The 24,120-nt window shown below is 40.6% G+C and overlaps 1 protein-coding gene across 1 annotated transcript in view; it reads right to left on the bottom strand.

The window, feature by feature from the left end:
* Positions 1 to 425: 425 nt before the first annotated feature.
* TG (thyroglobulin) overlaps positions 426 to 24,120 on the bottom strand; it is a 171,220-nt gene continuing 147,525 nt past the window's right edge. The window contains exons 45-50 of the mRNA XM_009881055.1: positions 21,090 to 21,181; positions 17,434 to 17,439; positions 11,557 to 11,570; positions 7,535 to 7,665; positions 6,593 to 6,783; positions 426 to 541 (exon numbers count right to left, since the gene is read on the bottom strand). Coding sequence (XP_009879357.1) covers positions 426 to 541; positions 6,593 to 6,783; positions 7,535 to 7,665; positions 11,557 to 11,570; positions 17,434 to 17,439; positions 21,090 to 21,181 — 550 coding nt within the window. The remainder of the gene's footprint in view (positions 542 to 6,592; positions 6,784 to 7,534; positions 7,666 to 11,556; positions 11,571 to 17,433; positions 17,440 to 21,089; positions 21,182 to 24,120) is intronic.

Here is a 24,120-nt window from a genome sequence, read left to right as displayed (position 1 = left end):
CAGCTTGTGATAGGATGAGTAACAAAAAAGCAGTAGTCAGATATGGCATCTAACAAATGAGAGCCTCATCAGCTGAGGGACTTCTCAGAGTTTCAATGTACAGCCTTTTCTGGCTGGTGGTACTACAGTGTGTTGGTATTTGGGTAGTTGCAAGAAATGAAGTCCAAGTACTTTTGTTTTGGAGTTTTTTTGCAGTTTTTATTGGTACTTCATTTTTTAAATTACAGTTTCTTTTGACCTAAAATAATAGCCGTAGAGCTTATTTCATGCCATATTCAACAATTTTCTTGAAAAACTACTTTCTTGAAAGGTCTACTTTACTTGTTCAGAAAGTTAACTAAAGGAAGCAACTTGTTCATCTGATGTGACACAGTTGCATGCATGTACAATTGTATGACAAACTCATCCAGTAGCACTGTGATTTTCTATCTGCTGTAAGCCGCCTTGTCTCCTGGTGCCTGGCTCTCCTGGGAGGTAAGTCCTTCACTGGGAGCTTCACTAGGGCTGTTTTCTGCAGATGGTTCTCCATTACTTGCACTTCCTGAAAAGACAATATAATTAAGATTAAAATAAATGTCATAACTTTGATGCAGCAAGCTAGAAGTTATACACTTTGTCAATAACACTTAAGAGCCCTTTTATGCAGCTATAAATGTTCAAGAAGCTATTTTTATCGGTTTGCAGACCATTTGCAAAATGCTTTAGGGTAATGGCAGATCACCTAATGGTATCATGCTTCCAGCACGCTTTAAATAACTGCCAATGGAATGCATAATAGTTTGCACTCCACTTGTGCAAGACTTGTTCTCTTTTTTGTATTATCTCCTGATACTTACTCACCAGGCAGGAAGTGTGGGGAAGATTATTTTTTTGCCTGTCTGGAATACATAAAGCCCCAAGCACCCACCTCCAATAGATCTCTTCTGCCTTATTCTTTACCTTCTATGATTTTAGTCTTCCACCCTATTGTGGTAATGCAATTGCCTCAACAGCTCGAAACTGTGCCAAGAAAGTGTATTAATGTTGTTTATTTAATGTATTCTAGCCAGAGCTCTCTCATTGCTGCACAGATATCCCTCATACTAAAGGAATCTGTTTTCTAGTGGAGATTTCCAAAACAAGGTGTGAATGAAGGGGTAAAAGATGAATGTTAATCACAACATTCCTGATTCAGTCTTGATTCAAGCCTGAACTATGAACACCGTTGCTTTATTTGGCTCTTGTGTGGCTACACATGGTGTCTCAAGAGCTAACGGAGAATGATTCAGCTTTGCTAGCCATCAAATTTTCTACAGGTGGGGTCCAGTCTGGCCAACTTGGACATGTAAAGTATGTGTAAATGTCTAAATTTAGGCACATGAGTCAGGCAGACAAGATTTCACTTTGGAGACACTACAGGTATCTCCTCCCCAGTTGCAACACTGCTTACAGAGACACTTATTTTAGGAGGACTGATTTTGTTTAGATACCAGTTAGATGAGTGAGAGATGTAGACTGGATCCAAGTCCACCTGTTTGGGATGCAGTGAGAGGCCCCTTAATAAAGGGACTCACTGTTAGACAGCACAGTCCACCACACTATGCAAGGGGAATTTTAGCATTCAGACATATTGGCTGAATATGCATAAACATTCTGGAGCTCCTGTTTTTAACTGAATTTCAAGTTGTTAACACATTCCCTGGAAAAAGCCATCCACAGCTTTTTTTTCCACAATGGTCATTTTTCTTGTTTCTCGTTTTGATGTTTCCCATGGAAACCATCATGATTCAGAATATAAAGCATGTCTTTGAAATGCAACCATGAGAACTCTGTTTACTAAATCCAATCCTTCTCAAGCATCATCACTTTCATAATTCCCCAGGTAAACTGCCCACTAAAATGCCAACTTTACAAACTGGTTTCAAACAAAACGTCAACAGATTTATAGGTCATCTGCAATGAAACAGATTCAAACTTTCCTCCATAATTTGTAAAGGTACTGCCAGGAAATACCATGAAGAATCATTGCATTTATGACATGACTTTTGTTAAATAATCTTCAATTACGACAACATGCATTTCAATTATATGCCAGGAACAAATGATACATTCCATCATTAAAGATTGCACTCTGATCACAAAATGAAACACCTACTTCAACTTGGACAATATTTTTACTAAATGGAAAGAAAATTACAGGTAACAGTTAAGCTGGATATATACACAACATCTTCTAGATCCAGCAGTGAATAACCTAAAAGAGACATAAATTCAGCTGTATAAGAGATTCTAAATATGAGAAGCTTTATTCCAGAAACTGCTATTTATGAGTTTAGGAGTAACTCAGTTTTCTGTTCGACTGAGACCTAGGCTCTTAGACCTAAGGGTCTAATCTTTGAGCATTTAGTTAGACCTAATCTGTCATTTTTAAGTCAAGTCATTTCACATGGCAGTAAACAAAGGATCAAGAAAAAATTTTGAAAATCCAGTTGCAGTTAAATTTTATGATCACTGTTTTTTTTTCCAGTTCTTCTCCATTTTACTGAAATATGTCAGGATTTTTTATTTTTTATTTCTTGTAGATCACAGGTGATATATGAAGCTGGAAAGATATTGATTTGAATGAAGAGGTCAGATGGACAAAACAGGATTTGTCACAGTTGGCTGAGTTTTCATCAGAATAGACCCTCTACAGCTTTGCACCTGGATGTGAAAACTGGATTAGCAATGCCTCTTGCTGCCACACTTGTAAACTCCATCTACTTGGCATAAGACTACAAATGCCAATAGCATCCTGGCTTGTATCAGGGATAGCGTGGCCAGCAGGACTAGGGAGGTGACTGTCCCGCTGTACTTGGCACTGGTGAGGCCCCACCTCAAATATTGTGTTCAGTTTTGGGCCCCTCACTACAAGAAAGACATTGAGATTCTGGAGTGTGTCCAGAGAAGGGCAACAAAGCTGGGTCTAGAGCACCTCTTATGAGGAGTGGCTGAGGAAACTGGGGTTATTTAGTCTGGAGAAAAGCAGGCTGAGGGGAGACCTTATCAGTCTCTACAACTACCTGAAAGGATGTTGTAGCCAGGTGGGGGTCGGTCTCTTCTCCCAAGTAACAAGTGATAGGACAAGAGGAAAAGGCCTCAAGTTGCACCAGGGGAGGTTTAGATTGGATATTAGGAAAAATTTATTCGTTGAAAAGGTTATCAAGCATGGGAACAGGCGGCCCAGGGAAGTGGTGGAATCACCCTCCATGGGAGCGTTTAAAAGATGGGTAGACATGGTGCTTAGACACATGTTTTAGTGGCGGTTTGGGCAATGTTAGGTTGATGGTTGGACTCCATGATCTTAAAGGTCTTTTCCAACCTAGATGATTCTATGACTATGATTCTATGAAACTGCAACCCACAACAACTGAGACTTAGCAGTACGAACAGTGTATCATACAATCAAAAAACACTATCATTAAGATTTATAATTATTGAAAGGCAGGAAACTGCTCTTTTTTTTCCATGAAGTAGGCATTAGATTGGATCTCACAGCAGTTGACTGACAATTAGTTCCCTCTCAAGATGGAGTACAAGGTACATCATCCAAACATGGTTTGCAGCATTGCTCTCTCAAGCCAAGCATCCAATATCACACCAGGATCCCATGCGACAGCATGGCAGCACTCCAGGAATAGAGTCTGGAGCGGTCAGGTAACAAAAGAGGTGCAGTGCTTCAGCTCTGAAGGGAGGTACAGCAAGCTATTTCTGGTGCAAGGAGGAACACCAACCAAGCAGAAACATGATGCTTAGGGACTTAAAAAAAAAAAAAAATTAATTACAGTTCTCGTGACTGAACACATTCTACAGTTTCACTTGTCCATTCCTGCAGAAAGTAATTTTTGGGAGCAATGCAAGTGATGAACTTGTACTGATGGACTGACAGTGCTTTGGCATGAATTTCAGCACAACCTGCTCTTAAAAAGAAATCGAAGGTGTTCAGCCATCAGCATTCGAAGTTCATAGAGTCCTCCTAGCTAAATTGATGAACATTACGAGTCTTTTTTCACAAGGAGGGGGGCTCAGCTTGTCATCAAGAGATCCACAGCACAAGTGTTTGTAAGTAGCCATCCATGCTGAGGTCTGGAGCAGAAATGGGCTTGATGTGATGCCTATTTAAGTAAAAGTCATAAGAAGCTTCAGTATTCCAGGGTGAGATAAGATTAAAGAAGACTATTGAAGCAAAGCGACAAGCCAATGTTACTATGAGATGGAAGTTAGTAGAAGTCAACTCTGTAGCTGCATTACCATGGTGCTGAGGATAAGCAAATGCTGGCTTGAAGAGCAGGCAGGGTGTACTCACTTCTGCTTGCAGAATAACATGTTGACATGTACTTTTAAACCTTCTCCTTGACAATCTATACTCCATAAATCTCACACTGTGTGGCTTGTTTTCAAAAATTTGACTCATCTTTGTGAACTCTTTCAGTGTGTTTTTCTCTTCTCTCAGTTTTTATGTTTGACGTTCAAGTTTTTTTAACACTCTAGACCCCTCTTGTGAGACCCCACCTGGAGTACTGCATCCAGCTCTGGAGTCCTCAGCACAAGAAGGACGTGGACCTGTTGAGGCGGGTCCAGAGGAGGGCCACAAAGATCATCAGAAGGCTGGAGCACCTCTCCTATGAAGACAGGCTGAGAGAGTTGGGGTTGTTCAGCCTGCAGAAGAGAGGGCTCCAGGGAGACCTTACAGCAGTTTTCCAGTACCTAAAGGGGGCCTACAGGAAAGATGGGGAGGGACTCTTTATCAGGAAGTGTAGTGATAGGACAAGGAGTTATGGCTTCAAACTGAAAGAGGGTAGATTCAGACTAGATATTAGGAAGAAATTTTTCACCATGAGGGAGATGAGGCACTGGAAGAGGTTGCCCAGGGAAGTTGTGGAGGCATCATCCCTGGAAGCATTCAAGGCCATGTTAGATGGGGTTTTGAGCAACATGGTCTAGTGGGAAGTATCCCTGCCCAGGGCAGGTGACTTGGAACTAGGTGATCTTTAAGGTCCCTTCCAACCCAAACTCTTCTATGATTCTATGATGATTCTGTTCGGTTTTGGCCACTGACGAGGGCGGAATATTGAGCTAGGCAGATCATTGGACTGACCCATACACAAATGTTGCTGTGTTCTTATGCCAGTTTGGATGGTTTTAAACCTTCTCCATCTGAAAAACAATCTGCGCTGGTAGATATTTTCCCACCTTTTGGGGGGATTTTCTGCAAGTGCTGGGAATGGCCTCTGTCCGTGGTGCTCGGTCAACAGTCAGAGCTGTTACTTCGACTCAGTCTGTCATTACACAGTCATAATGCTGTGAGATGAAGTCCCAAAAGATCTAGAAGCTATACCCAGGACTGTTTAAACATCAGAACCAAGCTTTGCAAATTAGGAATATCTCAACCAACACAAAGCCATCAGAGAGATCAAAATATCCCCTCTGAGCTTGGAAGACATTGAGGGATACCAGGAAACTGATGAAAAAGCCTACAGCAAAATCTTGAATCCACTTTTGAAGAAAGACCATGAGTAATGATTCAGGCTGTACCTTGAACAAGAAAATTGATGCCTTGCGTTTGTATCAGAACCACCAACTTGATGACTCTGAGACATTATAATTTTGTGTCACTCAAATATCAGCCTCAGTCCATCTGAGGTGGTATGTCAGGCATAGATAGCCTGGGCAGCTTTGTGTCTTGAAGAGTACATTTTGTTCCCAGAACTGACCCCCAAAGCAGAGGGCCTGGACTGTGTTCACTGCGAAGATGAGTCCTCAGGACATAAAAAACACCTGTAAGCTTGCAGGCCTCCAAGAATAATTCAAAACATCTCCGCCTGCCAAAAAGAGATGGTTTTGTTTGCTTTTCTTGAGGCTATCCAAATTTATTTACAAGATACACAGACATGAAGGGAAGTTTATTTACCAGAATAAATTCAGTGTTCAGGATGGAGCAGCAGATTGAAATCTCAGCAGATTTGGTCTTACTGTCCTAAGCAGTAAGAAAAAAATGAAGGAATCTCACAGCTGCATGGAAATTTATGGAGTTAAAGGAGAAATACATGGGACATAACCAGCACTGCTGTAAAAAAACCCAAAGAAACTTATCTAGTGTGAAGTCAAAGCATGCAGGATCCGTAATGAGATATATCTAATGCCTCAGTTACAACTTTACACTGGATAGAAGTTACTGTGCTCCTCCTAAGTCATATGTTAGGTGCTTCCAGTAGACAAAAGAGGCCCGTATAGCTAGTCTTCCAGTTTAGTCAAAGTCTATGTTATAACTGCAAATAGAGAGCAAGCTATTAGAAGATATAGCTGCATCATATCTAATTATCTTCTATCATCACTGCAGGAAGATTTCTCTAGCTCCTACTCCAGGCCAATGAAACTTTATTACACGCTATTTGCTATAAAACAAATGTGTTCAATGTTACACCCTTTCAGTCTCAGAAGAGACTGAAGTTATATACCCTGGACAACGCAAGATGTTTAATCTTTCCACACTGACATAACAGGACTACAGTCAGAGGAAAACATTATGCAGATAATTTAGCTTTTATTTAATGACAGGAAACACTCTGCTCACCTGTGGACGCTTTCAGTCTTCTTATATAATCAGACCAAAAAGAACAGTCTTCTTTTTTCAATCCTTTAAGAGTTGGCAAGGAAACAGTGAACTCCTTGTAGTTATCGCCACCATCATTTGGCAGATACATAGGCCAGAGGGGCATCACCCCTGACATTCTTCTCGAGAAACTATGAGGGTAGTTTGGATTTCTAAGGGAACGGGAGAAATGATAGTTAGAAAACTATGACATGAACAGTAAAATGCAGAAGGAGATCAGCTAGGTCAAGGAAATGTGTATCCAGTTCCTCTGACCAGAAGGGTTCAAATTCAGTCCAGACTGGTGAATTATTCATGGTGTCTCACCAGACAGCAACTTGTTAGTCAGGTTCCTAAGGAACAGGTACACAGAACATGTATAGACACAGGCTTATAAAAATCTTCAACAGCCCTCAGCCCCAAAGCCACTCAAGATACTCCAAAAAGCACGTAAAGTCACAGTTCCCACACCAGCTTTCCGGAGATAGTCCTCATTCTCAAACATGGCCACAGCACAGTAAAGCTGAGGGTTATTCGCGGAGTAGTTCGCAAAGGTTGCACTGTGTCTCCATGTAATTTCTTCTTTCTTCTGGGAATAAGAGAACTTTTAGGTAAAAGACTTCAAAAATGGGGTCTGAAAACAATACCAAGGCCTTTGTAGCCCCCATATATTTAAGTGGAATTTGCAGCTGCTCCATGGAGATAAAATTCCTATTCTAGCTAAATGTCTTACTACAGATCTTTGGTATCTGCTTGACAACTTGGCTGTGACTTTCCAATAGTGTCGACCAAAGACCCCTCTGTAGGATTACAAATTGCGAGAGGAAATGGAGGCTACTTGAGTGAGGGCAAGATCTAGGCTACATTCCCTCTGCTCCTTACCCCCTCCCCGGTCATAGCAATTCTTAAATGTCACGTACTTACCCAGAATTTACAAAATTGGAGATATACTGCATAATTTGCAATGAAAGGCCTTTTTCTTCCAGAGTAAATTGTTCTTCATACTTCGGGTAGAATGGCAGTCCAAATGCATACTGAACATCCAGCAAGAGCTCCTGACCCGAACTAAAAAAATATTTGTATAAAGATAATTAAAGCCATCATTTATTTATTTGGGGAAGAAAGGGAGTTATTTTAATTCAGAGAATAAAGCAAAGTTTTAAATAATTGATGACCATTAATTAGAGTGTGGTGAGCTGTGGGGCTTCTTCAAATCAGAACATAAAAGAGCAAGCAATAACGAGGAGAATTGGCCACAAAGTTAATGCAGGGTCTTTAACATTTGTTACAAGAGGAAATTGTGGAAGCCAGCAGGGCACATTTTCTAAATCAACTGGGCATATAAGAGAAAGTGGTAGAGGGAGAAGCCACTTGGCGATTCCTCTTAAGTTTTGTACAGATTTTCACTAAAATTAAATTCAGAAAATGGAAGCAAGTGGTGACATGGAATCTGGCAGCCATGAAGGAAGGTTAATTACGGTTTATTTCACAGACTTGGAATAAAATCCTGGCCCTTCTTAACAGCAATTGGAGTTTTTCCATTGACTTCATTGGGGCCAGAATTCTGCCCCAAATCTTTGGATAAGGAAAGATGTAATAAGAGATGTTTATGAAGATTTCTCTTTGACATAATTTTAATCTAATTTCTCTGCTGGCTGGGTGGTTTTGGTTCATACAATGTGTTCTCCCCAAGTTTTATATGGCAGTCAAGTCGAAACAGCTTGAGATAAACCCCTAGATCAGATTTAAGAAAGAGCAATTGTTGTTTAGTTCCATGTAATGATTAACACATATAATTAGGAGTATTTCAGCAATTCAGAGACAAGACTGGCCAGGCAAGACAACAACACTCGTAGGACCTCATATCAAAGGTTACAGAACTCAAATTATTCAAGTCCTGCAGAAAAAACAGTGGCCAACTTCTACCAATAAAATTAATTAATTAAACTATGTTCAACACATAGCTTTGAACCACAGCTCAGAAGAAGACATTTCTGGTATGGTCCAATTACATTTTCTGTATCCCACATTCAGACATAGGTCTTATTGACTTGGTTAAATGCTGCATGAAGGCAGACAGCATCAGGGGACCTGGGAAAAGGAACAGATGTCTGTGAACAGGAATAAACAAATCCCAGATCTACTCAGCGAGATTTCATCTGCAGTGGCTGCAGAGGTTGTTGTCAAAAGGTGGCACGACTGAAACGATTTTATCTTTGGACATGAAATGCAGCAGTGTTGATATGACCCCGATACTGCCTCTAATGGAACAAGGCTTGTAGTTCAAACCATTACGGGCAGGTGGGCTGAAAGTAAGATGACTCCTTTACATTTTATGACTGGTGGCACCAAAGCCTCTATTTTGAAAAACAAACACACAACTCTCTAAATGAAATACATATTTGGTTGTATTTTCTTTAGTCTTATCATAATACCTCAGTAATACTTTGCATCTGGAAAGTGAATTATTCACAGATTATTCACCAAAAAAATGTAGAACTGAAACAAGATTAAAGCATATTTTTCTTCCCCAAATATTTATAGAAGGATTAAGCAAGATCATAGTTTAATAATTTTGCTTTAAAAATAATTTGCTTGGCCCAGTGTATTACAGCAATGTTTAGTGTCAGTATTGCAGCAAAGGTACTATATACTTAAAGGAGCTATTTTCTTTTCAATGAAGAGTCACTTTTGAATAGAATAGAGGGCATGAAATTAGTTGAGATGCAATGAAGGGACAAATGTACACATTTAGGGAAGGCATGGCAGAGGTGAACGTAGCTCTAAATCTAAAACGAGTGAGCTGGGACTGAAGGTTTCCCCCAAAATGAGACTGTGTTCTCGATCATCATGTTTCTAGAGCTGAAATCTGTTAAGGTCACAGCTCAGACTAAAATTCAACAAACTCCTAAACAGAGATCTTACTGGGGTTGAAATTATTTGTACAACTGCAATGGGTTTGATACAGAGACATAAAGTGGCACGAAACTCTACAATTTCATGGGCTGCTTTCAATGTTTCTCGTTGATGCTCCCACACTCTGGCCAAGTGACTGTTAACAGTAAGAGGATGAGAAAGAAAATATAAAGTTAAGAGGGGAAAGAAGCACATATATATGTGACCAGAACAACAGTAAAGACAACTGTGAAACATCTAGGTGACAGCTAGATGGAAAATACCAGACATTTCTGTCTCCTCTCTCAAACTCTGATCATCATCCATTACTGCCAGAGGGGAGTGCAAAATAGCCAGAATCACCCAAACAAGGATTTTGGGGTCTTGTAGGAGCTCTGAGCAGTCTCAAGGTAGCAGCAGATAGTAATACTGTTTTCACTGGAAGAAAATCGGCATGACAGAAAGAGAGGAGTGACAGATAAGCAAAGAACAGCTTTGCTGTTGTACGCTGATAGCTCTATAGGATAGGTTTTATTTCCTGAGCTGCTTCAAACTGCACTTCTGGAACCCCAGAGTGGCTCAACAGCATCAACTCCAAAGGGGGAAATGCAGAGCCCAGCAAGTGGTGGACTTCAGAGGACAGGTTGATAAAAGGAAGGACCACACAGACAATGGCAAAATGGATTTTTAAAGTGTTTCTAAGGAACACAAACTAATAGCAACTAACTTCCCCTATGGAAGTCAAGAGTTCCGTGAAAGGATGAAATCTTGACTTTGGTGACTTCACGGGACTAGTACTTCATGCAAAGGGATTGCTTCAGATCTTCTGTGCATACCTTTTCTTTTTAAGATGTCAACATTTTTAGAAACAGATTCACAGGTCTTCTTATATGGCAGTATGACAGACTGGTAAATTGAGCTGTGTGGAAGCCAGGAGCCAGACTCTACCACTCTGTTCATACTAAAATGAGCTCCCCTTGGAGAATTACTACTTCACTTCAGAAAGAGGCACTACTGGAGTTCAGTTACGCAGTTTACAGAAAAACAGGTGGTAAAATCAGAAACTCTGTGACATTCATAGCCAACAGCAGACCCTGAAATATCACTTGCTGGGAATTTTCATTATACAGAGCCAACCCATTTAATTGGGAAGGTATTGGATAGGAGAAAATTTTCCTTAAGCCTGAGATGGAGTTTCCATTTAAGTGTTTCCAAGTAAGAAAGAGAGAAAGGGATTTCTTAGCCGTCAGATACTCCATTGCTCTCTCTATAGGACTGTGGCTACTTTTGCATACAAAGAACAGCTTCAACAGGGAAGAGTAAAAGAGGAGAAGGTCAGAATTTAGAACAAAAATACCCAGGTTATGGTTGAGTTCGTTCAAAGTCTTGTTCCAAATCAAACAGAGAATAGATGTAAACCCAGATTTCCAACAGCTGAGGTTAATAAGAACCACAAGCTTTTGGCACAGTAAAAAAAAAAAAAAAACAACCAAAAAACAAACACCACCACCCCCCCCAAAAAAAGGACAAAACCCCAAAACCAACACACCCCCCACACACCAGAAATACTCAAAAATTTTGTTTGCAAAATGGAATTGTCATTAATGGGTATCCATAATCATGGCAGTCAGAACAGAAGAATATAATCTGGCAGACCACCATGCTTCTAAGTTAGGTCTGAATGCACAACTTAGAGCTGGGGCTGCAGAGACCTCACACTGTGATCCATTGTAAATTAGGACATACATCTCATTTTGAACTTTGTCCTTGTTCTAGATATGGCTAATTATTTCATACTGAAAACTCATTTTGATGATTAATGACTGATGATGGCCTAACACTTCTCTTTTTTTTTTTTTTTTTTTTAGTTTAAAAATAGTTCTTACTCTCCTAATGTAAAAATTTCAACTAATCTCAAAGCCTTCTGAGTCACAGATTCTCTTCTTAGTTGGCTTAATGCATTTTTTGGTTCTTTTTAAAAACTCCACACACAGATAGAAGCCAATGTAAATTAATTCAAAATTCAAATGACATCCTATACACCAAAATACCAAACTTCCCACTCCTATCCAATCATTTGAATGTTAAAATAACAAGATAAACATAACTTTAGCTAGAGTTCAGCCAGAGTTACCAGTAAATTACTCAAGATGAAAAAGCAAGTTAAAGAGGAATCAGCTTGTCATCAGTGAACATAACAAAAGGGTATGTATTTATCAATCTTTTTAGCTGTATTAACCAATCATGATAGATATTTTAGTCCTCATAAAGCACAGACAACTATTAACAGAATGCTTTTCTGATATATATGGTCCAGAGCAAGAAACTAATGTGTGGCTATGAGTTTCCTTTTCTTTTTGTGTTTTAAAATTCTTTACTCATATCTAGGCATGAGTTCCAACACAAATGGAAATTTAATCCTGTTGAAGAACCTGACACCACATCTTAAATAGTATGTGGGAGGAATTTAATTGATATTTTCACTCCAAAATTCATTCTATCTTCATTCATACAAAAAAAAAATTACCAATTTTCTTCATACTCCTTTTTATATAATTTTACAAAATCAAATTACTGTCCATTTTATGACACAAGTACCCTCTTTTTTCACAAGGAATATTGTTTTGGCATTCTGTTTTGGAGTTTTTTTGGTGTTTTTTTTTAATGAATGATAAGTTTGGAACAAATATAGTCTAGCAGCCATATTTCTCAAGCCCCAGCCTGAAAAACCCAGGCCCTCAAATGGTCTTCAGTCTCCCCCCAGCTTTGACTGGAGGTGTTGGCCAAAATTCCCATTAGCCTATGTGATATGAAGCCAGGCCACATAGCCCAGTAAGCTAGGCCTAGCAAAAAATAAGCAGATAACTTCAGATGCTTAAGTTCCCAGCCCCATCACGCTGGAGACAGTGGCATCATTAGTCATAAATGGTCTACTGGGCAACCCCTTCCTTCTTCAATTCCTGCACAAACCTTTTTCGTTCAGCTAGAGCATTGCAACCCAGCCTCTTCAGGAGGTGAAACAGAGATATCTGTTCATTTTGTTTCAGCTACAATGACTGTCTGAGAAATGTAGAAGAAATAGCATACTTTACTGTTAGTCACTAAACTTAGCAGATACTGGCGATCTGCAACAGATGTGCAAGATCAGAAAACCATTAATCCTTTAAATGTAAACTTTTATGAGCATAACTGCTCATTCTGTGAAAGGGTCTGTGTTAGAGATTGGATCATGTTTTTGAGCTTCTAACCTCAAGACCCTGTTCAGGATTCCATAGGCTAGGATAGGCCTATCCCTAGGAAAACAAAACAAAATCCCTATCTGCTGTCACTTGGCTTTGGTGAGAATAGGTAATTCACATGCTGATTGGATTGAACAGCATAGGTGAAATCCAGACTCACTGAGTTGGTGATAAATCTCTTGCTGATTTGAGTCGATAGAATTTCATGACAACCATGTCCCTTGAGAAGAGTATATAAGGAAGAATTTTTTTACAATGAGGGTGGTGAAACACTGGCCCAGGTTGCCCAGAGAGGTGCTAGATGCCCCATCCCTGGAAACATTCCAGGTCAGGTTGGACGGGGCTCTGAGCAACCTGATCTAGTTGAAGATGTCCCTGCTCATTGCAGGGGGTTGGACTATATGGCCTTTAAAGGTCCCTTCCATCCCAAACTATTCTATGATTCAATGACTCTATGATTCGATGATTCTATACATAAAATACGACTGCCCGCGTGATCTTCTGGCCCCATTCTGTGTTTGTTTTCAATAAAGGGATTTAAAATTAATTTTTTCAAGAAGTATTGGAAATACTAATTGTGGTTGTTTGCACACACCTATACTCCCTTCATAATAATACCAGCAGATTTGCAGAGTGGGATCAAATATCCAAAGCTGTTAACAGGCACCATCTCATCTGTGTCGTGGGAGAGGAGCAGCCTACCAACACTGCCCTTTGTTTGGACTTAAATGTTCATTTTGAAGATAAGCAAATATAATTTTAAAAAAAAAAAATTATACATAACCACACATCTCAGGAAAGGAAATGGTACATGGTTTCAGGGAGAAAACAAAATAATCAATGAAGAGCTGGATATTTATAGAAATTTAATGAGCCATTGTAAGGCCTGGTGTGACCTCTGCAGTTCTAGGGATACATTTGGCTCATTGTGTCTCCTCACATTACAAAGTCCTGCCAAACAAATGGGGGAAAGCATGTGAAAAACAGATGAACGGTTTTCTTTCTTTCTTCTTTTCAGGAAAATCAGGACATATGGAAAAAGCTTAACTCCTAACGGGACTGAACTGCCAAGTTTATCCACCTTTGTACCAAAAAGGCCCTATGGATACATGTGACTTGCAAAAGTATCCTTGAATTTGCTGTGTCTTTTCCACTTGGATGACTCCCAGTACACGCAATGTTCTACTTTGCATTATAGCTGTGCCAATTGAAGAAAATAAAACTGAAGTCACAGATAATAAATTCAAGAACGTAAAAGCTCACATTAATTGAAAAAAAAGCACACAAACATAGATCTTAATGCAGGAAGAAAGCACTTTTATCATCTTGTCAGGACTCCTAAATAACACAGATTACAGAATTTTGTCAGCGAATTACTGTATTAAAAAATCTAGTAATAGGCATGTTGACAGTTGAGTGCATATTTGGGGGACAGAAACTCATGCATTTGTTTAGTATGCCTACTCCTGGTATGAATGAATGGATGAATTTCCTTAAAAACTTGAAGTGTCGATCCAAAGACCCCAGCGCACCAAGGAAGGTCTCTAGATATATGTGCTTTGTGCTTATCTTCTAGATTACATTTTGTGGGAACAGCCCGTCCCAGTGCAACATGTGCAGTTCCAAAAATGGCTTTGTACTTTTCTTAGATATTAGGAATTAATATTCTTAGATATTTCTTAGATATTAGGGAGAAATTCTTTACTCTGAGGGTGGTGAAGCACTGGAACAGGTTGCCCAGAGAAGTTGTGGATGTCCCATCCGTGGAGATGTTCAAGGCCAGGTTGGATGAGGCTTTGAGCAACCTGGTCTAGTGGGAGATGTCCCTTCCTGTGGTAGAGGGGTTGGAACTAGACGAACTTTAAGGTCCTTTCCAACCTAAACCATTCTATAATTCTGTCTTTTAGACGAATTATGGTTCACTTAAAGCTGGTTTCTGCTTTTTCTGAGCTTGGTACTTTGCTATTGCATATTTATGGCTTATTTCCAAGATCTGAAAAATCTACTGAATGATAAAGGCCCCTAAGCCACTCTGTGGGAAGAAAAAACAAATTGTCTAGACCACAAGCCTTTAGCAACACAAAAACTGTCTAAAGACTTGAGAATGGCACGATGCAGTTGAATTAGTGGGAGAGTGTTTTCATAGCTGCAGCTGGCATAATGCAATGGATAAGGCCAGAGGGCTGAGAGGCAATTTCAACAACAATGTTTAGATGACTGGGAGTACAACTTTATAGAGAAAAATGACAAGCTGTTGTTGCAGCAAGTGTACGTAGCTACCTAAGGCGGTCGTGGTGTCTGCCCAGCTATGGAGGTGTAGTAAGTAATTCAGCAAAAGAATTTTGCTTCAGCTAAAATGGATGTGTGCTTGCTATGGCTTCAGCTAAGATGGGTGCGTGCTTGAGATGCATTTAGAAAAGGGATAGTGTTAGACAGGATATCAGACAAAAGCAACAGTTGAAGTACCGAACCATTGCAAAACAAAAGATGGTGTAATTAGCTAAGATAATCACAGAAGTGTAAAGAATAAAGAAGCCACAAGAAGAAAGGAGGGGGCATGTTTGGGGGTGGGTTGCATTCCAAGAATTCATTGACTATGTAATTGGGGGTTGGTTGCATTCCGAAAACTCATTGATTATGGAAACTATTTTCTAAGAAAAAACATGAATAAGTATAAGAAATACGAAATAAAAACAAACATTTTTGAAGAGAAAATGAGCCACAGGGGGAGAAATCCCCTGTGTAACTCCCAGAGCTGTAATAAATATTCTTTGCTCCACCGAATTTGCCCTGACTGAAATTCAGTATAGTGAGCGCGTTTCTCACAGAGGCAACGTGCATCTTGTCATTCTTGTTACCACCTCACCAGTACCTTATCTGCTCTCTGTGTTTAGATGAGTTTGTTTGAAGCCCAGAGACATAACTTTCTGTCTGCCTCCACAGCACACAGTTCACACTGTGGTCCCCGAACCTATGGGGTGTTGGTACTCATGGACTAACACCTATAATCAGGGGAGAGGCCTCAATTAGACAACAAGTGGTGGACAGATTAAAGGACAGGGATGTGGTTATTACAAAATCTCCTTTAACTAAAGGGATATTAAGAACAGCCAGAATTAGCAAAGCATATATAAATAAAAACCAAAAATATTTCACATAGTTGAATGGGCTTATACACCAACATTCGGGATTTTTTATCAGTCGTGAGTTCTCGCCTTCAGTTAAAGGAATCATAAAAAGTGTCATCAAAATCCAGCCAACTACGTGAGCATTGGCACGGAGCAGTCTTTTAACAACTCACACAAATGTACACAAGAGTGCATAGTCAGGGGATAAAGACAGTCCCAACTAAAATGACTCAAAACAGAGAGCAGCTCATTAATCCTGGATGAATATGTCCAGTGCACAACAGTTAACAAAAGGTTTTGTGACAATGATTATAGTAACTTTAATGACTATAAGATAGAGCCTCATTAAGTCTCAGTTTAGACTCCTTTAATGACAATAATGATGCTTTGCCATCCTGCTGCAGCTGATGATCTGCCTCCTCAGTGAGCAGAGCACTGATTTTTATCCACCGTCTTTAAGACAGCACATTTGCCACCACACTGTGACTTGGAAATTGTTCTGGCATGGCAAGCAATGCTACTTCATATAATATGCAAAAATCACCCAGAAACCTCTTGAAGGGTTAATGAGGCAAATCTTTGTACAGTTAATAATATTATCCTTGTAAAAACATACTTCTCCTATCACATATTTCTTTACTGTAACAAAAGCTATGCTCCAGCCCTCCCCACTAATCCTAGGTGATGCTGAGCAGTCACATTCCTCCCGTGTTGTTTAGAATAAATGTTTACTCCAAGGCCTAAGTGTTCTCAGAAAGAGAGCGAGAAAATGGCATCTGGGTTATGTATATATTTTTACCACAGATCATTAATGCGGGAGTTGGCTATGCATCCTGCTCCTTATTCAAATGGGAATTGAAGACTAAAGCAGACACGGTGTCATGCCAAGCTCAGGAGAATGCTACCACGTGGACGGAGATATTAGTTTGCTCTCTGCAAGATCTATTCATCTATATGAAAACTGTCAGTTCATGGTTTTATGTGATTTTCCACATATGTCATAGACATTAGTTTAGCATGGCGTTTTTAATCCTACCCCTGTATCTGTGCAGGCTTGAATGTGTGTATGTGTACACATTTCAGAAACATCCAGTTGTGAGACAAACTTTTGCTAATTGACTTGTACTGGTAAAAATTTCTCCCTGTTTAATAACTTTTTGTCTATTTTACATCATTGCAGTTGGGTTTGTCTTTACTGGCTGACTTCTTCCTCCCTCTTGTTTATCTTGCTGTGAGTTATTAAGGGACTGTTCCATGTGAAACAAGAGGAAATACCAGTACTTTTTCATCTCTGCATTTTAACTCTCTGTTCTGTTACACATTTTGGGAAACGCATAAATTAGGAGAGACGTGACAGAGTTGAAATTGGAGAATGTGATTCTATACTGTGCCTTTTCTTAATTAGTGAATGGCCATTTCCCTAGCCAGAATATTTTATCTAAGACTCAGTAGTCTTCCATTGTTGCAGTTATCTGAACACAACAGTATTTTAATGTACTCTTTCCAATACCCCTGTGAGGTAGCTATTAGTAGTTATAGATAATATATAATTACATTTCACCATAATCTTTATAATACCAGTAAGAAACACAAAGAGGGAAAGGTCCATATCCCATGTAAAATAACATCTTAGGAAGAATTTAGACACCAAAGACCAAAAAATCATTATTTTATCTCTTATGTTACTCTATGGACATAACACTATAGAAGTTTCCATTCTTACAAGTGGAGGTATGTATCTCAGCATACTCAGATGTAATTCAGTATCTAATGGGCTGAGAAATCACTTTTCTGTCAAATGCCTGTGAGTGATCAGGAGTATCTAATGAGGTGTTCCTCCAGACACAATGCACCAAGGGGGATCTGATCCTGCATGTGTAGTCACAAAATATCCCGTACACGCCTACTATGTGCAAAACGTAGTTGGATATCGCATTCATTAAGACAAAGAGATGGCTGTAACAGGCTGCTTCTATTCAGGAATTTAATAGCTAGAGTGTTTTCAGGGTCCCAGATTGAATTCTCACTTCTGAGCCAGTCCAAACCCACACATCCTACCTTCCAGCCTAAGCTGTAGGTTACTCAGCAGAGTATCTGCTTCTGCTCCTCCTGCTAAGAAGAGTCACAATTTTCAGAGACCTTGAGAACTGGCAGGACTCATTACTCCAGTGGTTAGGGAAGGCCCTTGGGAGTTGGTGATACGGTTGCCAGATCTTTCCCCAAATTAGTTTATGCATTCTACTTGAATGTACATCATTGGTTTTAACCCGGTAGGGCAAATCGCCAATAACATTCCCAAACACTGTGTTTTGTTGGTTTCGGATTCCTGATGGTTTCTCACAGTTTTTAGCAGTTAAGGTCTCTCTCCCATGTGAAGCTCCTACCCTCGACAGCATCGCATCATTGGCATGCAGTGAGGCTGCTGGACAGCCAGTGGTGCACGTATACTAGATGGAGGGGGCAATGCTGTGGGGAGGGTGAGGGAAGGAGGCCACGTAGCAAAAATGGGATGGAGAATAAGGAAGGACTCATTTAGGAATGAATGACAACAATGTTTAAACGAAAAACTCACAATATATTCAGCAAAGGACCTAGTGTGAGGTCCCTTGGGAAAACGAGGGTATAACTTCATAAATAGTCACGCCATAGGGTCAAATGAGATCTTCTGGTACACGGACAAGCTGAATTCTGCAGTTTCTGTTTAAGTGCTTGCCTTTGCAACCTAAACAACATTTATTTTAATGGTACTTATGCACAAATAATGATGAAAGGAGTAAGAATATAAATGCAGCCTACCAATTTGGGCCCATTTTTCCTTGCAAGTGGCTTAGCCCAAGGCATTTCAGCCTCTGCCTCACGTTCTCTCAAGTTTCAGACAGCATACTGGCATTGTTTGCTCTTTTAAAGAGGGTTATGAAAAAGTGAAATAATAAGTTTTGCACTAAAATGTAAAGTAATTAGCTTAGAAGACTACTGAAAACATAAATATTATTAAAATGTGCAGCTAAGTGCTCTGTAAACTATTACTGCCCTGAAGAGCGTGAGGAGCGCTAAATAACACAAGCGCAAGAGAAATCTTAAATAGGGCTAGACAGTAGAGGAAATTCTCACCAGTCCAAAATCGCTGCCTCAAAGCCAGTGACTCTAAGTTGTATAACTACTATGTCATCTACTTTCAAATAAGATCTTATCGCAGATGACTGGGTCACTATCATTCTCCAAAGCAAAAGAAAATTTGCTAGCTAATTTGAGAACACATCTTTTCTTTTTGTGTGGCTGGATTTTTGGCATACCATAGCTCGGCCCTACTTGGAGCTTTGTAAAAGTCACTTATCTGAGCCTGTCGGTAGCCAAACTGCGAACATTCCCGCTGGAGCTGCCAGCAAAATAACGGCTCCCCAAGGATTAACTTCTTCCCGGCTAAAAAGAAAGCGAGCCTGTGTTGCCACAGCACAATGGCCTTCATCTGTAACCTAGATCTTGGTGGTTTCTTTCAAAAGCCTTTTCACTATGCTATCAGGAAAGGAAAAAATCTATGTAGTTCGCAGGGAGCTTCACAGTATCAAATGGTGCCAGTAGGAACACGCTGTCCCTCCCCTGGGCCCTCATAAGGAAACAGCTAGAAGATAAGCGTCCCTGTGCGCTTCGCTGCCCCAGTGTGTGGCTCTGGGGGACAGGAGGGGCTACCGTCACTGCTGCTTCTGATCACTCAGCTTTTGAGAGCAAAGGACCAGGAGCTACTGTGGTGTGTCACACAGCAGCCCAAAGCACTGACCACTGCCTGCAAACCTCAGTGTCTCATCCTGACTTCTGTAAGGGTCTGGGTCTAAAACAAAACCAGGGAAGGTCACCTTAATAGCCTCTGACTACCAGCTTGTTCTGTGCCCAAGGGAACAAGGCATTTGCACCTCCCACGTTGAGACCTTTCTGTCTAAAATACGACACAGCTTCTCTTGCTGAAAATTTTTCAAGCAAGCTTCTAACACGAGGGATGACATAGAGCCTGAGTTTGCAAATGCCTGTGTCCTGGTTTGAGCAACACAGGACTAATTTCTCTTCTAATGCTTGGTAAAAAATGCACTTTTAGAAGACTCCGGTGTCTGAATTTGTGAAAATATTTACTTTATAGCCAGCTATGGTGTGTGGGTTTCAAGGTCTCAGTGTTTCTGAGTTAGCCAGGTGTGGGGATGAGGAGCAGCGAGACCTCGGCACTTGACCCAAGCTGGCCAACAAGATTATTTCATACTATGAATGGCACATTCAATATAAATTAGAAAGTTTGCTGTGAAGGCTCTCTCTCCCTTGATGGCTGCTGTCCTGAGAACTTCTTGCCCCAGTGCTGGACCCCTGAGCCCTTCCCTTCCTCCCGAACCCACAGTGCTCACAGTGTCTGACATTTGCTGTCATCGCTGGGAGAGCACAGCTTGCTGCTGATAGAATGGGCTGAGTATAACCCCTGTATATTTTATATTTGTATTGGGATGAATATTGCTTCTTTAGTATTATTAATGTTAATTATTTAGTCTTATCCTATTAAATCTATTTATATTCCAGCCCTCGTGTTTTCTTGTTTTTCCCCAATTCTCCTTCCCAGGTTGGGAGGGGTCATCGGGTAATAGAATAATTGTCTAAACAACAATAAATTGTTGTGGGTTTCTCAAACCACAACAGCCTGTGTTCAAAAATATTTTTCCTTCCATGAGACAGTCTGCCAGCTGGTTCCAAATCACGGTGCTGGGGCAGGAAAGAATAAATCCCAGACCCTGTCCATGTTGAAGGCCAGTCAGTGTCACTGTGGTACACCTGCACTGACTTCAAAAGGGGGCAGTGTTAAATTAATGTTGAGTCCTTAGAAAATGTTACCCCATCTGCCTTGAGAATGGTGGACTCCTGATAGCTTAGACCTCATTCGGGTTCTTTCTGGGAGATTTATCAGATATAGAGTAGAAATCTAAAAGGCTATCTGGAAGTGGCAAAGATAGGTAAATTGGAAAAGGGGAACTTAATTTAGACATCTAACTTGAAGTGCCTCAGCTCAGAAACAGTGTTCCCATTTAGCCAAGAGAGAGAAACAAACTATTAGAGCCTAATCGCTCCTTTGCTAATCAGAACTGTTCATTTACTCCACAGGATGCCCAAAGAGATAGTACTTTTTTTGCAAACTCTAAATCCAAGAAACATAATAAAATACATCTCCTTACCTGCTCTGTGAGGAGCTCTCGGGTACGTGGTACATGAAGACATTTCCCCTGGCGGTAGCAGCCCAGTGATTGGCCATGTTTATGATGGGACACGTGATAAACTGGTCACTGATAAAAAAGGAGGAGCAGGGAACAGACACAGTCACATAACAGAGAAAAGGAAAGAACCCCCCCACACACAACCAACAGACCTCTCTCTATATTGATAGCACCTTTGAATCTTCCAAAACAGCTCAAATCTCTGCCTTCAAGCTCACTGAGGGAAATCACATTCACCCTCTATGAGCTCAGCTTAGAATTCACTAAAATTGCCATTCTATGGGGTGTTGAACAATGGTAATGATACTAAATAAATAAGATCTGACACATGAGGAGTATCCTGGTCAAAAAAACCAATCCCATTTTAGTCTAGTTTATGGGGGCCCATGCTTGTAATAGTATAAAGCTCCTTCTTCTGGCATCACTAAGTTGCGATGGCATCTAGTAAAAGGACTTCTATATTTCCTAGGTTAAGGAACAATAATACCGTTTCTGCATTTGGATGTGTGTGATTTTTTTTGTGGGTAGAGTTATCAGACATGGAAGAGGTAAGAGACCCCTTTTGGAGATATCCTGCAGAGCCTCTGGTAGGGTTCATCAATGTGGAATAACTAGTGCAGTTGTATGTCTGGGAGAGAAGGGTTAAACAAGAAGAGTGCAATGAGAGGGTTAAATGATCAGTTTAGCACCAGGTATTGCAACACAAAGGTATGAGTGAAACAAATACCTCCAAACCTTCCCAGCTTCCATTGCCCCAAGAAGTAGGGCTGGAAGGTGGGGTGAGCAGTAGCTGGAAGGAGCACAAGTGGTTCAAGAGGGGCAAGCAGAAAACGGGACACCTTACTGCAAGATATCTCGTTATGATTCCTCAAGGCAATATTATATATACACATATATCACCACTTCACATTCTACATGTGCCTGAAGACTCAGCATACCCTTTGGGTGTTTATAGATCCATAACTACGTGAGCACACACAAGTGTATCTGCTGCAGAAGTGGGAGGTTTCAATTCTCAGTCTAGTGAATCTGAAACAGTAGCTGGTCCTTCAGACTTGGTAGGCAAAAAAAAAGAATGACTGGTGGCAAGAAAGAACAGTGTCAGAGAAGCATAAAAACATGTTGCTATATTTAACTGGTATAATTATGAAAGGCACTGTTTGGGTAGCTATCTTGGTTCAGCAGAGTTTATTTTAAGCCCACCTGTGAGACCACAAGTTATGGGCTGACTGACCACAATGCTCTTTGACAGTTATGGTTGACAACACCCATATGAAACGAAAATTACTGTTCCTCACATGCCTACCAGCATGGGGTTTTACAGGAGCAGATGGCCCTTGAAAACTGGGGAGTCTGTGGAGACCATTAGCTCTTGAGAAATGTTTTGAGATACATATCACCACTTAAAACTGATTCTCATTTGGTGCTATGGGGGGGAAAAAGTCAGCTCTTCTGAGGAAGTAAAAAAAAAAATTAAAAAAAAAAATAGTAACCACAAAAATGAAACGGCTGTTTCTAACAGGCACGGAATACCAGAGTTTAAAAAAAAAAAAAAAAAAGAGGAATGAAAAAGAAAATGAAACTAATTTTTTAGCTGGGAAAAATACTAGAGAATTGTAGCTAGAAGAATTTTAAAAGTGGAAGTATTTTAAAACCACAAAATATGCACAATGCATGTAGTTTATAACAACCACTTATGTTGCTTTCTCACACTTCATTATCCAGTTAAAACTTTAGCAATTAATTATAACTTCCTGACATAGAACTTTTCTTGGGTTATACATCTATACTGATAGCAATAATTTCTGTTAACAAAATACAAACCAAACAAACAAACAAAAAACCCACCCCAAAACCAAACACCAAAAAAAACCAAAACCAAACCCCTCTTTTCTCCACCACATATGTGATACCGATTGTAGGTGACTCTGTTTCTGTAACTGCTGCCTCCCCTCCCTCTCGGCTGGAGTAATTTCCAAAGTGTTTACAGCAAAGGATTATCATCAGATGTCCTGGTTTCACTACTCATCCTTCTGCTTGCTCGTGGTAACTCTTTAAGCCATTCAGGTCTTTCCTGAGACGAGCCCTTTGCCTCCTATCGTAAACATGCAGGGAATCCCTATGCCCATGAGGCTGCTGCTGGGCTCTTGCAGACTGAGCGCCAGAGGAGCTATTTGTGTATCGTGTCCCCTCTGCCAGCGAGCGGTGTGCTGGCCATCGTAGCTTTGCAAAAGTCAGTGTCTGCACCACGCCGGGCCCTGGGCTCAACGTGGGTGATCAAATGTGACAGCCCTGTGTTATAACAGCTCCTTACGGAGGTATCTCTGGATGGGAAGAAGGGTTAAGATTTAAGTCCTTTGGTGGTTTATTATGGCTTAAAACCTTACTGATCTGACAACAGAATTATAGCCTCATGGGTAACAGTGGTGATGGAAAGACATTGAGGATGAGTTCTGACTTTAATGCCCATGAACCGCAGTGCTTCCACCCATGCTGCATGCAGTGGCCCCAGATGCCGCAGTGATGGGTGGCCAACCCTGGGACGGGTGATGTGGCAGGGCAAACGCGGCATGGTGCGAGACTCAATAAAAGGCACAAAGCTCAACCCACAGCCTTCTGGCTTGTTTACTCCATGACCTCAATGCACCAGCGCACCTGGACCACCCAGAAACTTTCCCCAAACAGTTTTGGTCACTGCTGTCTTGGATCAGATGTTTCCAAGTGAATCTTGGCTTCTGTTCATCTCCTGCTCCCTGAGGCTCCCCTGGAGCAATGCCCTGCAATTCTGACAGAGGACAAAGACCTGCTGAAAGGAAATCTCGTCTCTAAGGTCTCATGGAGAAGCTCCTGGTGGGACAGAAAGCTGTAACACTGAGAGCACAGATACCAAGAGCTTGGTAGCTATGATGTCTCAGTTCAGAACAGAGGTGAAACAGCTTGGACAGGCACACAAGGACCCAAATCACCAGCTTACAAAACACATCAATGTACAGAGTTTTCATAACGAA

The sequence above is a fragment of the Charadrius vociferus genome, unplaced genomic scaffold (genome assembly GCF_000708025.1).
Source record: "Charadrius vociferus isolate BGI_N301 unplaced genomic scaffold, ASM70802v2 scaffold2, whole genome shotgun sequence".
NCBI lineage: Eukaryota > Metazoa > Chordata > Aves > Charadriiformes > Charadriidae > Charadrius > Charadrius vociferus.
The sequence above is the reverse complement of the archived record's forward strand: the minus strand, read 5'-3'. Positions and strand labels throughout refer to the sequence as shown.